Source organism: Rattus rattus, chromosome 9 (genome assembly GCF_011064425.1).
Source record: "Rattus rattus isolate New Zealand chromosome 9, Rrattus_CSIRO_v1, whole genome shotgun sequence".
Taxonomy (NCBI): domain Eukaryota; kingdom Metazoa; phylum Chordata; class Mammalia; order Rodentia; family Muridae; genus Rattus; species Rattus rattus.
Window position 1 is genome coordinate 94,018,531 of NC_046162.1, and position 14,367 is coordinate 94,032,897.

The 14,367-nt window shown below is 47.3% G+C and overlaps 1 protein-coding gene across 1 annotated transcript in view; it reads right to left on the reverse strand.

Moving 5' to 3' along the window:
• Window positions 1-2,554: 2,554 nt before the first annotated feature.
• The window catches only part of Rpa1 (replication protein A1), a 49,614-nt gene continuing 37,801 nt past the window's right edge, over window positions 2,555-14,367 (reverse strand). Inside the window, exons 9-17 of the mRNA XM_032912967.1 lie at window positions 14,001-14,069; window positions 13,684-13,876; window positions 13,400-13,539; window positions 12,931-13,079; window positions 10,819-10,951; window positions 8,038-8,214; window positions 7,178-7,285; window positions 4,823-4,909; window positions 2,555-3,593 (exon numbers count right to left, since the gene is read on the reverse strand). Of these exons, the coding sequence (XP_032768858.1) occupies window positions 3,495-3,593; window positions 4,823-4,909; window positions 7,178-7,285; window positions 8,038-8,214; window positions 10,819-10,951; window positions 12,931-13,079; window positions 13,400-13,539; window positions 13,684-13,876; window positions 14,001-14,069 (1,155 nt within the window). The 3' untranslated portion in view covers window positions 2,555-3,494. The remainder of the gene's footprint in view (window positions 3,594-4,822; window positions 4,910-7,177; window positions 7,286-8,037; window positions 8,215-10,818; window positions 10,952-12,930; window positions 13,080-13,399; window positions 13,540-13,683; window positions 13,877-14,000; window positions 14,070-14,367) is intronic.

Consider the following 14,367-nt stretch of genomic DNA (forward strand, 5'->3'; position numbering starts at 1 on the left):
AACCGGTCTTAGGCGACCCCCGTGAAAGGGTCTTTTGACTCCAAGATGACCCAGTCTTGGAGAAAAAAGTTACTTCCAAATGTGCTTTATAAAAAGCCAAGAGTCAGTGCTTATCAAGGCTACTACCCACAGAGTAGATTAGGGCTGAAGTTACTCGACCCCGCTAGGAAGGAAAGGAGAGGGACACTCACTCACACAAACCTGTCTTTGAGACAGAGAACGATCAGCCTAAGAGCGACAGAGCAGCCCTTTTAACAAGTGCAGAGCAGAGAGAGGCCAAGTTCCTTTTTCTATAAATAAATCCTTGGCGGGCGGACCACTAAAGGAACACAAGTCAATATAAACCTTTAGACACGGGGCTGCCAAACTTCACTTTTCGACAGTATATTAATTATGTAGTCAATAGCCATGGGTTTCATTAGCGTATTAAATACCACGATCAATATTATTTATACTTTTCGAAGACAGGCCACTCAAGAAAAAAATGGTGGGGGGGGAGGGGGGGAACAATTTGACCCTGTAGTTCAAAAAAAAGTCAGAATAGCACACTAGAGATTAGCAAGGGTTTAATGGAAGGCATAAAACACTGGAAATATGGACAGAAATCAGATCCCTGCCTTCATTTTTCTGCCTCTTTTACAATGAGACTGAAGGGAATTCAGAAACTATTTAAAATAAAGGCAAAATGATTAGAGCCCCTCCCCCAACTGCTTAATGCTGGTGTCATGGTGGATGCAGAACAAGCATTGATCTCTAAGTGATAGACGAGAATCAGAGAATCAGAACAGAACAGCGTTTCAAGGCAAAACGTGTCCAAGAGAATTCAAAGAGCAGCGGGCCAGAATCTACCTAGGCAGTCCTTTGGGACCCGAATCCCTCACAGGCGTTAACAGTGGAACTGATTTCCAAGGCAGCCCTGCTGGTGATCTGATTTTTTGAGTAGGGAAATCTGTTAAGCACTGTCCCATGGGGGAACCCATCTCTTCTACTCCCCACGGGTTTCTACAGGAAGCTGTGCTAGTTTTGCTCAAGTGGCTGGTGAGGAGGTATGGGGACTGGTTCAGTGACCTCAGATGACATTGCTACTTACTAGCTCTCCTGAACCAGAGGAGGACGGAATGCTGTGAGCAGGTGGTATCAAAGACCAACGGTTACTGGGCTGAAAGCTAGATCACCATCTCTAACCCGCAATTTGTCAATCTCAAATAGCACCGAAGACTGTGATTTTCTAGTCAATGCTTTGTAAGCAAGGTCAGATAGAGGCTCCATAAAAATTGTCCTGGCTTCCGCCAGAGAATCAAGTGTAACTCAATTCCTATCTCCTGAGATTAGGGAAGGGTAAGGAAGGCTGTGTCTTCTAAACCAGTGAGCCTCAATCAAAGTCTGTCTGTCTGTCCTCAGCAAGATGAGCCATCCACCTAGAAAGATTCCAACAGCTAAGAGTCAGAGATGTAGTGCAGGGCTGTAACACTGACAGCTGGGAGCCAGAAACAGGAGGATCGGACTTCAAGGCAGCTTGGGCTAAAAGATACAAGCTTTAAGCTACCCACTTTAAGACTCTGCCCCAACAAAACAAGCCCGGCATGATGGTGGATTCCTGCATTTCTAGTGGATAGGAGGCAAAGGAAAGAACCTAGAGCCTGAGACATGCTTGGGTTACACAGGAAGACTGTATCTCAAAAACAGGACCGCCAAGGAGAAAAGACAGGGTGCATCAACCTAAAACCACAGAACTGGATTTTAAGTAATCTGGGAGACTGGTCTGTAAGGACTGTTCCAGAGACTTGATCAAATGAAGACAGACAGATAGACACACACTCACACCGAAAGGTCGAAAGTGTATTCACCGTGGTCCCTCTGGACAGCAGATACGATGTGACTGGCTGCCGTGGCAAGAGCTGTTACCACCCCCTACCTTCTCCATCATGACGGATGGTACCCTCAAACTGAGAGCAAGTAGAGGCCATTCCTCCGGTAACTTGCTTTTGACAGGTATTCTGTCATAGCAACAAGAAAAGGAACTAAACACAGGGTGCCGTGACTCCTTGGCTCCACAAAGCCACCACGAGCTTACGTGCACACAATACAAGCCAGGCCTGCAGCTGCAGGGGGGCTGCAACGCTGCCTGGATCCCGGCAGAGATGTTCTGCAGATGCCAAGAGGTGGGCTGCAGCAACCAGAGATAATTAATATGATTAGGAACACACTGAGCAAGCATGCTCTTGCTGAACGAGAAGCCTTGCAGCATAATGACTGTTTTCTTTCTCGCTCACTGTCTCCACGTTTCAAAGCTGGCGTGGTGTTAGACTGCCGTGTAAACATCAGTACAACCCCAAAGGGCTAGGGCGTCAGCATTCCTGGGCTCGATGGCTTTTCCTTTTGTGTTTTCATTTAAAGATGCATTTTAGGGTTGCAAACATTAGTAAGAATGATCTCCAGGCCCCAGTCTAATCTCTGAGTTTGTAATGAGTTAACATCTTTCCCTAGTGAATATTTATTATGAAGGCTAATTAATTGCTTTCCAGTTACAAGAACCCTTTACAGTCAAAGAAAGTAGGATCCACAGATACACTGTTTATTCAAATAAAGCAAGGGAAACAAAGGGCGTCTTTCTTAAACTCTCTCTATTTAACAGAGCTCTAATAAAGGTCCAGGGCCATCTGGTAACCAAACCTAACATTAACTGAGGAAACACCCCAGCAGTGCTCTGCCGTGGCCTGGATGTCCCAGTCCCTCCTCTGTCTCTGGCTTTGTCGGATTTACCAAGATTCTGTTATCTTCACACAGGAACTATATCACCAGTAACCGACCCCACTCTGTGGATAATGAGGTAAATTATGCAATTTGGGGTTTGCTTTTCCCCAAGGGGACAGCAAGTCAATGCTTATCAGCCATCCTCAGAAGAGACAATTTTGATTAATATCAGATGCATCTGACTCAGTCTATTAAACCCATTAGACCCTGAAGGATATTCAGATATTAATGATAGGCCTTTGATTAATAATTCCACCCTCTGCCATTCCAAGCATTAACAAGCATGTGGTACCTCTGCAAAATGGAGCCTTTGATTATAGGCAGACACACCCTCTAAACACCTGGGTTCTTCCCCGCTCTTACTGCCTCCAGGAGGAACCCAAGACAAAAAGGTGCCACCACTGGAAAAGCAAACTTCAGGTCATATAATTCACCTCATTATCCAGAGTGGGGTCAATGACCTGTGACATAATTCCTGCGTGACCGACAAAGCTGGAGACAGGAGGGACTGCTGCTAGCTACCTGCCAGCCGAGAGCTGGCACTTCATGAAGGTCTAGAACAGCCCTCTAAGCTCGTTGCCTTTTGCCTATCAAGGAGTCCCAAAAGGGGTGCAGAAGGTTGCCAGTCTCTCCTGAGGATCTTCATTATCATTGTGGGGCTGTCGCATAGGGTGGGGGTGGGAAGGAAGCCATTCTATTTCCGTTCTTTCCTCTCCATCCACCAGCAGTACTTGCTCACATCAAATGTTCTTCCTGATGTTCATGATCAGCCTTTTGCTATAGTCTCTGTAGTCCACGGGCTTCACGTCTATCACAGTGGCCTTAATTCGAGATTCATCCTTTGAAAAGAAAGAAGCTGTTTGTGAGTGGCAGAGCCTGGCGTGGAGCAGTGGAGATAATCTTCTTGGCTTCAGATAGTCCAGCAGGAAGAAGGGAAGTTTAGAAGTTCTCAGAGAGAAAGTGCTGTGAATTCCTGGAGATAGGCCAGATCCCCTTCCACAGAGCCTTTCCCCATCCTAGGCACCCTATGCTCAGACCTAGCAATCATCCTGGAGTAGGCTCTGTCTTTATATGGGTGCAATGGGGGCCCAGAGAAGACAGATAACTTGCCCTAAAAGATCGCCTTCATCCAGAAAAGCACCGTAGTAGGGACTCTGGCTTCTGCTCCAGCTCTGGGCAAGGCTGCCTCTCTGTTCTTCACCTGCCCACACCAGGAGAGAGGAAAACCCTACGATCTCCCTTAGTCCACCTGACTTTCTGACACCATCACACTAATGCTCATTTAACACAACAACCAAAGTATCTATTCACAGCTACTAAGCTGATAATTCAGAATGTGCAAACTTTGTGGCTACAGGAGAGTTGGCAGAACTCCTCCTCAGCTTGTCTCCAGGAACTCAACAGTATCTTTGAGGCAGAACACGATACCTAGAGGCACACACGTCTAGCTGGGTGCCATGTGCTTAGTAATTACTGAATGTACTGATGTCTACAAGTACGGTTAGAGCCAGACCTCCTGGGTTGGCCTCTTGGCTCTGCTGCTCCCTGGCTTTAGGCTCAGAGTCACTCTGTACACCTCTGTGTCTCCATCGGGAAAATTGGGCAACAGTAGCTCCAACACAGAAGGTGCTATGAGGGTCAACAGAGGACGATAGATGGGGCAGGACAGACCGTCCCGAAAGCAGGGTTGATCATGACCATGCAGCTCTGTGATGTCAGGACTAATTTAAACACTTGTCAGAGTTCTTTTACCAGCATGTGGTGTTTGTTTAATATTCTGAGTTTTAGAACCTAAACTGTGGGAAACGAGAGTCCACACACATCATTTTCTGAAAGAAAACAGACAACAAAGATCTCTGAAGGCTGTAATAGAGAAGGCTGGAGATGGTCTCCTCCAAGTCGGCTTCCACACGAGCTGGCTACAGCACCCCAGTGCAGGCAGTGAGCGGACCTGCACAGGCCTCACAGCTTTAGGTAAGCCCTGACACTAACACTGAGGTGCTGCTGTGGGCACAAACAGCAAGGTCCCATCACAGCCTCCGTCCCAGCAACCTGATTTATTACTTACATTGTAGGTCTCCAGCTTGACTCTGATTCTGAATGTAAATGATCGGAAGTTGGCATTCTGGAAAACCTCTTCAAACGCCTGCTCGTTCTGTAAAAACAACACATGGGGACTACTGGAAAACACCCATTAGACTGCTGAAGAGACTGAGGGGTGAAATCACGTAGGATTGACTGATTTGTAGGTGTTGTTTTATCCCACAAAACTGTTTAAGGAGAACTTTATTAAAAAATGAAACTCCTTACAGAGGAGTACTATTTTCCTTTCAGTATGAACAGGGCTGTACCTGGGAACCCCACCGCCAGCGGACACCCAATTCCAAGGATAATCAAGTTTGCTATGTAAAGTGGTTGTTTACACAGACGCATGCACATCCTCCTGCATGCTGAGAGTCAGCTCTAGATTATTTCTAATACCAAACATAAATACCAGGCGAGCACACAGGGATTGGCCAGTGAACAGCCATGAGGAAAAATAATCTGCACAGGTCAATAATGTGCAATCTACTCCCCAAACATTTCTGACCCTCAGCTGGCTGAATTTGTGGATATGGAGAACAGACTATGCTAAACCCACAGAAGCAGAGCCCTGGCTGCCAGTGCCAGCGAACGGAGCACTGCTGCTCAGTGGGCAGAGCTCCATGACGGGAAAGGGGAAACATTTTAGAGAGGGGAAATGGAGCCAGAGGTCTGACGACGTGAATATGGCTAATGCCAATATGTATATTCATCCAAAAATGGTTTAAAAAACCCCCACATATAATGGTATTTTTATGTGTCTTTTTTTTTCTTTTTTTCGGAGCTGGGGACGGAACCCAGGGCAAGCGCTCTAACACTGAGCTAAATCCCAACCCCTTTATGTGTCTTTTATCACAATTAAAAATTGTAAATACTCTTAGGAACACATTTCTACAATTTGGAATACTTGTGGGGGGAGATATCTGAGCCCCAGCATCTCCCCAGTGTGAATTAGGAAATGGGTGGGGGAGGCTGGAGAGATGGCTTAAGAGGTTAAAAGCACATATTGCTCTTGGAAAGGAAGAACGGCCCTTTCCTGGCACCAACTTGGTCGCTCACAACCAGTTCCAGGGATCTGACAGCCTCTCCTGGCCTCCTCAGGCACCAGGCAGGAAAGTGGTCCTATATATCTGCAGGCAAACCACTCGCACGGAAATTAAATAGTAACTGAGTAGACACTGGGCCTGGAGGGGCAAGCCTCTAACTCCAGCACGGGGTATCAGGAAGAGATTTGTCAGCTCCAGGTCTACATAGTACATAGTACTACACTTGTCTCAAAGTAAAACAAAACAAAACAAAAAATCTCAGTAAAATAATTGGAAGAGGCTGGGGAGAGCTGCCTTGACAGTGCATAGGTGCAAAACTGTATTCTGGAGGCTAAAGCAAGAGGATTACAGCCTGGGAAGCCAGCCTCAGCTACACAGGCTGGTCTTGGGCTACAGCATGAGACCCCTGCCTCAAAACAAAAATGTTCACATTATCATATACTTAAGGCTACAAATGCCTTCCTCTTTCCAACCCTTAAATGCTAGTGGATTTTGCTTTTTGAGACAGGGTTTCTCTGTGTTAGCCCTGGCTATCCTGGAACTAACTCTGTAGACCAGGCTGGCCTCCAACTCACAGAGATGTAATTCTTTTTTAAGGCTGGGTCCTCTCCTTCCACGTCCCAGGGGTCCCAGGGGTCCCGGGGATGAAGTCCTGTGGTTAGACTTGCTTGCCAAGGGCTTCCCTCGCTGAGCTGCCTCAAGGGTCCCAAGTCGTCTGTTCACTACCTACGTAGTTTTGAGACAGGGTCTTGCTATGCACTCCAGGCTTTGAATTCACTCTGTACACTAGCTTGGCCTGGAGGTTTGAGTCATCCTCCTGCCTCTGCCCAAGTGCCAGGACAACAGGCAGGAACCACCACTGCAGCAGGTAAAATGAAGCCTTCCCCTTAAACCAAAGCTGCTTCCTGTGACCTTCACCCGAGGAACCGGAAACAAGTGCCCGGATGTGCGCTTGCATTTCTTATTTACTCCAAGGTTTGACTCCACTTCCTGAAAAGGTGTTTATTAGGCTGAGCACACCCACCCCGAGCCACTTCAAACACCTTGTAGCTCCAGAGTGACCGGAAGAAAGCGCACCAGCTCTGATGCATGAGAGACATCGATGGCGGCTGGTGCTTCCGTGCAATGCGCTCTATGGTCCCCAAGGCCATCACCTCACAGGACACACACAGAACGGACACAGGTAAGTTCTCACTCAGTGCAGTGAGAGCGCAGACACCACACCCAAAGCAAGCATGCAACAGCTCAGTGGCACCAGGCAAGCACATCACCAAGCTGACAAACACGCAGCCAACCTTCTCTTTGAGTTCCCCAAGGTACACAGTGTTCTGTCCAAGAATGGCCTCCGCGGACTCCTGGAAACATGTCACCCACTGATTCTCCTGAAAATCTGCAATATTTACCTAAAAAGACCACAGCTCTATTATTTCAGCAAATAAATAACAAAAGGAAGACACAACAAGGGGGGGGGATTATCTTTTCCCACTTAAAGTGATTCCGAGGGAGAAAGTTGTTGCATCATACACAGGTCCATCTCTGTGCTTTGGTTAACAGTCCCCTCATACGAGAAGTTTCACTTTTAGTACAGTATCCAATACATCACAGGGGCTACTCAATACTTTTATCATAAAGCGGGCTGTGTGTCAGGTGCTTCTGACCAAGTGTAGGCTATGGAATGCTCTGAGCACACTTAAGGGAGGCTGTGCTGGGCTAGCATTGTTAAGTGCAGGTAAGGCTATGCCAGTCTTACACCATAGGAAGAAGTTCAAAATGTGGTCTAGCTCAGTCTGCTGGAGATGTGAGTGTAGACCTCAGGAGCTAGGCCAACTCAACTCTACAGATATAGAAGCATCAGTTAGAGCGGTTCCTTCTTAATGCAAAAGGCTTCACACTGCAAGTTTTTAAATGAGCCTCCATGGTAATAATGGGTTCCTTTTTTATTTTACTGATTTGTTCTCTCCCTTCCTTCACCACGCTTGACATCTTTTAGTTTTTGAGACAGTGTTGTCCAGCAGGGCAAAGCCTTCCTTATTTATAATTTGTCCAGCCCAAATTCATCTGTGATTTCCTCACCACCAACCACACCCTCCAGTGTCTTGCCTATGACAGTCAGTCCATGAACACCATAATGCTTCTCATGATCCAATCTACTCACCGATAAGATCATGCGGTATTTGAAATTGGGAAATTCCCGGTCACACTTCTCACAGCGGTACAACCCATTCTGCTGGTCAATCACTTTCTTATTGCAGTCCTGGGTCGGGCAGGCCTGGTACATACAGTTCTCTTTGCGAAGAAACACCACTGTTGCCACAGTGCTGAAATAGTCCGCCTGCAGGAGAAAAGGGAGCCGGCATCAGCGGGCTACACAGGTTCTAACAAGTGACTCAGAGCCGCTCCTCCTTTCAGTGGTGAGTGTGTGCATATTCTAGTCCCATACTCACCGAGCGGTTACAGAGTCGCTAACGCCGTGGTTTCAGAAATCACACATGCTACACGCAAACCCACAGAGGTAACAAACCAGCACTCAGGCACAGCATTGCCCCTTGTTGGAGACGGCAGCTCACTGGCTAGCCTTGAACTCAGAGAGATCAGTCTGCCTCTGTCTCTAGAGTGCTTAGCCATAACACCCGGCCACTTAATTCTTTTTACAGTTATTGTTACATACGTGTATCCGTGTGTATGATGTCCACAAGTATATGAATGCAAGTATGCATGTGTGCACAGGTCAAAGGACAACTTTCAGGAGTCAGTTCTCTTCTTCCACTGTGGGTTTCAGGGAACTCAGGTTTCCAAGATAGCAGAAAAATTGCCTTTACCAGCTGAGTTATCTTGACACACAGAATATTTTAAAATTATTTTTCAAAATTACATTTATTCAATGTGTATATAGTGGTTTTGCATGTATTCATATATACCACAGCATGCGTGTGAGGGCCAGTGCAGACCAGAGGACAACTTGGTGATCTCCCTTCACCAGGTGAGAGCGGGAGAGCGAACTCAGGCTGTCAGGCTCAGGGGCAGGCACCTATACACTGAGTCACCTTGCTGGCCAAGCACATCATTCCTTACGACAATGATTTCTACCCTTATCCTGAGGGATCGGTAAGCCTTTCCCCAGAGCAGCCAGAAAACCCTTCAGGCCCAACGAGCCCCTCAGTCAGTCTCTACTGCCACTGAACCAGCTGCTGTGGGTCAGGACAACCCACAGACAACATGAAGACGGAAGGTGAACCAGCAAAATCCTACTGGTGGTAACAGACAGCTAGCCCACAGCCCTGACAGACAGCGCCTGAACTAAGTAAGTTTGAGAGAATGCAAACATACCCATGACTAAGACCTTCTAAATGGAAAATCCCTGGTAAGTAACCAGCAAGGAGCTAAGTCACGGCAGGGGAGATACCTGCTTTTCGCTGAACCTTGCACAGAAGCTCTTGTTTTTGTTTATACTCAGTCATGGCAAGTGAACTGCAAAATGCAGGTAGATCCTGAAGTCAGAGATAGGCTACCCACTCCCCCAGCCCACGGCCAGGTTCCCACTGTGTAGCCCTGGCTGTCGTAGAGCTCTCTATACAGACTGAGCTGGTATCAAACTCAGAGACCCACTGCCTCCCAAAGTGTTGGGATTAAAGGCATTTGCCACACTGGTTCTACCAGAGGAGCAAAACCAATTATGGCCATTTAAAGAGACTATGTTAGAAACCAGTTTAGACAGCTTTAGGGCTGTGGGTGTAGCTCAGTGGAAGAGTTTGCTTAGCACGCACGAGCTGTTGGTTTTAACCCTCAGCTCGACAGAACTGAATACATAAGAAGGCTTAGTGGTGGGAGTGGAGAGATGAATTAGAGGGTAAGAGCACTGGCTGCTTATGCAGAGACACAAGATCAACTTCCCAGCACCTACATGGTGGCTCACAAACATCTAGAACTCCAGTTCCAGGGGATCTGATGTCCTCCTCCTGACACCCTTGGGCACCTGCCACTCATTTAAGCTCACATGCAGGGCCTCAGGCCACTCTGCCGGCTTAGGCGAAGGTGCTGGCTGTCAAGCTGGATGGGCTTGAGGTTGGTCCTTGGGATCCACAAGGGCGAATTTGATTTCTATACACCGAGGTGAAACACTCATGCCCTATCCTACAGTTTTAAAGAGAAAACTGTAGAGAAATAAATTTTAGGAGAGTGCCTAAAGAGCTTCTCTGCATTTCCAGGTTAGACTCAGACTCAGTCTGCTCCCAAGTCTGAGAGCAGACAGGTATTCTGTATGCCTGGTCCTGACTGTCTACTGGCTGTCTTTAGTTTAAGAGAGCAACTAGGTGAGAAGAAAACCGGAATCTAGCTGACGTTTAATTCTCAGGATGTCCTGTAATAGCATTATAAGTTGCTGTGGATGACAGTGATGGATCGGGCGCACAGTGAAATGAGACAGTGAGGAAGAAAACCTATATTGTACATTATGGCAATAATGGGGCAGCGGCAAGCGGTATTCAGAGTACAATAGAAATAAATGATTCAAACATCTAAGAGAACGCAGGTTAGACCAAGGTAGGAAGAGGATCACTAAGAACACATTTAAATGGAAGATGCAACTGAAATGGAATACCAGAGCCAGCCCATGGCAGGGCGGCAGCATGAAAACGGTCTGTTCAAAATCCAACATGGACCTGAGGCCGGCCCACACTACCCTGCAAAGCCTGGTTATCACCACCTCCTCAGTATCCAAGAGCTCTCCACACCAGTCCTGCCTCACACCAGAGGCTACAATACATCCCCTGGCACGCATGGCCTCTACACCGGCCATGACTGAAGAGCAGTAACATGGTGCTCTGGAGCGGGCCTCTGGGCCCAGTAAGAGCACAGCCCTGAACTGGCACCAGACAACGGGTGTAAGAGCTCAACCCTGGCGTTTTCTAGGCCTCTGTGGAGTAAGGGTGTGAGGTACCTTGTCGCCCTGGCCCAGGTTCTCGGATTTAGCTTCATACAAAGTTTTCCAGTTGGTGTTGCTCCCTCCGGTCCCTCCACTCCTGAGATCAGAGATGGAAACTCCATCTAAGGCTTGTCCTTCTGAGTCAAACCTAGGGAGAAAAAAAGATATTGGTGATAGGAACTTTACATCCTTCTCAAACGTGCTGTTTGAATACACCAGCCACAAGCTCTGTCCCTCAGCTCTCACCTGGGTCCCAGCACACCCAGTCCACTAAGGAAACGAAATGCCAAAGTACCACAGACCCCTTCTCCAGACAGCCATGAACAAAGTCAGCAACAGCAGGCAACACTGGCAGTCCCCCAGACTTCGAGCCTTCACTCCAATCACCAAAATGCATCAGATGAAAAGGGACATTTTTGTTTAATGAGTCTGCCAAGAATGTTTTCATGGGAGAAAATCTTTTAAGCCTAATCAGTTATAGAATTCAATGTACTTCATCAGAAGGCATTATCTGCTGTGTTAGAGATCTGCATTCTCAGCGAGGATTTATGGAAATATCAAGGTTAAATTCATTTATATGAAATTATTATTAAAATTGATTATACTTCTTGACCATCTATTGGCTAATCTGAAGGAAACGAGGCCAGGGAGAAAGTAGCAAGGACAGGCTAGTGGCAGAGAACAGTGTGCCTGAGATTAAAGACGCCATCAACTATCTGAGTGGTAGGTAATTAAAGCTCCCCCCACAGGACTGACTCCCTAAAAAGAGACTACCCAATAGAGTGGCTGCTGCCCTAGGCCACAATCACCTTCTCATTCTGTCAGGTAAGCAGCCACATCCGCCAGAGGACAAGGTCCATAAATCTGTTTCACCACAACTAGCCACACAAGTTTAAGGCTTCAAAAACTTCACACAGGCATTTGCCACCAAAGACAGCTCATCAGGAGTCAACAGAGCCAGGAGACAGGCAGCCGCTCTTACAATAAAAATCCGCTCTGTCAGTGCCAGGATCTAAACATCCCCAATCCTTGTCTGGGTGGGGTGTGTGCACTGAACTCGTAGATCAATGACAGTATTCTGTTCAGGGGACAGACATGCCTGTTTGTGTTTTCTGTAATCACAGTTACTGACAGTGAAATATTAACTCCTTAATGCGGGCACACAATTAACCTGGAGTTGTGCTCAGAGTCTGGGAGGGAAACCAACCAACGAACCAGACCAATACCATGGTTGTCTCTGGTCATACTAGGGAATTGTCATACGATGCAACGCTAGCTATCAGCAGTTACACAGACGGACCGACACCACTGAGCATGACATGTGACAGACACCCCAGACGCTCTAAGTATTAATTATTGTTATTGGTTTATATCAGACTCAAAACAAAAACGAGGAGTATGAAATATGAGCTCTTTTTCTAGAGTCCCCTAAACTCTAAGGCACAGCTGGAAACCATACATGCCCACCCTGTGACTACAGCTATTCAGTTTCCTTAAGCTCGGGTTAGATAAATTACTTTCACCACCTCGATCCTCCCACACGACACTCTGAGGATGGAGTGCTCTTCCAAGGCAGAGTTTAATGCCTTAAAAAGCTCGGTATGGTGTGGAGATTCTAACAAGCTCTCCTCATCCCTTGAGTGCCTTGGGACTAACAATGTAAAGGCAACAAAGAGCCCATTGTTCTCACTGTGCGACAGCCGAGTCAGTGACTGCACAACACAAGATGTGACCAGCTCTAGGGCCTCACCAGAGTAAGAAGGTACGTTCTACCCCCACATCAGCTGCCCACAGCGCAAACCGGAGATGCTCTCAGCACTGCTCTCCAGCACGCAGCTGTTAAAACCTTGTCTACCTGGTGGGATCAAGGTCAGCACGCAGCACTTAAGTTCTAATTGCTTTCTCTAACTCTCTAGGTTCATCAGGGGATCGTGGGCTTGTCGATATAAGAGGGCTTTCAGGCCACCATCTCCGAAGACATAATGCCTCCAAGAAATATAGGAACCACTCCACTCAATGGCAAAGGCTTGGCAAAATAGCTTGGCAGAAGCCCACATGCTGACACTATCTAGCGCTCACCAAAGCTTGAACACAAATAACCCCTTAGCTGAGTTCCACAAAACCTACCATCCACGGAGCTTATAGGCCTCTGGGATGTCAGGATTCACAAGGACAGTGCTAGACGATAGGACGGAGAGGCTCCGCCCACCAAAGTCGGACACTCGGGCTCCTTTGATGGCCATCACAGGCTGCCTAGAACCGTCAAACTTGTCAGCCTGCAAAGCAAACGCACACAAACATCATCGGCAAGAACAATGTACCGGATGGTTTTATGGAGAACAGTCAACGAATACAGGGTGAATACAATCAATGGACTCAGACTCGAGAATCTGCTTAGACTCTGAGGGAAGCTAATCTGTCTCTATATTCCTGAGGGAGCCAGAGTAAGGAGCACTGCACCATGGGAAGCTGCAATCATCTCATACAAGTGGAGGACTTCAAATGCTTGCTGGACAGCACTCTCTCTGAGCTAAAGCCCCACAGCTCACGAAGACGAGAACCCCACCCCAGGGTTCTGCTCAGTGCAAGCACTCACGTCCTCTCCCCACAGCGTCGCAGTCACCACTTTCCCTGACATGTCCATCAAACAGATATTTCTCTTAGCAACTTCTCTGTTGTTAGACTTCACTGTGATTTTAGTCGCATCTTCATAGCTCTTGCAGATTCCAATTATGTCTGAAACAAAGAACACTTTGTAACAGCTCTCATCAAGGATCCTCTTAAAACATGGCCAAGGGATGAAAGGCAAGCACGCTAGTTGCGATCACCCCAAACACCGGAGACAAAATCACCTCTCTCTACCCTCACCCCTGGACGCACCTACAAGTGAGTCTTTAGACTTGCTCTCTAGGTCACCGATCCCTGTGAAGTCAAACTGAACTGTGGGTAAGTGATGGCCATCTTCGCAGGGAAGGACAGACGTCTCATTATTGAAGGTCATTTCATAGTCATTTTTAACAGCCGAGAACTGTTTGTTAGCGATTTTCAGAGTGCCCTTGGAGAAGTAATACACCTGCAAGAGAGGCCAAGTCAGGGACGCTAGTCAGCCATCAAACCCGTCCCCACGATGCAGCCTTCCGACTGTGCTCATGGCCCTCACTGTTCAGCTTGTCAGCTCAGACTCCACACTGTCTTACCTTGTTCACTTCAATAAGGGGAAAGAACTTGTCCACCTGCTCATTGAAAGCCGTAGCTCTGATTTCACCCTGCAAAAGCAAGGGAGAGCACATCACAACTACATTGCTTGGCCCTCGCTCTCAACAGCGAGAGCAGGCCATTTTGACAATTAGCATCTTTGGAGCAACAGCCCAAGTATCAAGAGACCCTCCCAGGGCTGCACACATCCCAGAAACCCACACGCAGTTAACACTTCGAAGCCATCAGCTCTGGTAAAACAAGAGAGACTCAGCTACTTCAGATACCTGATATATATATATATCTCCACCCACCCCTATGGTTACGACTTAACCATCCACGTTAAAACATACAGTAAGGCAGCTTGTA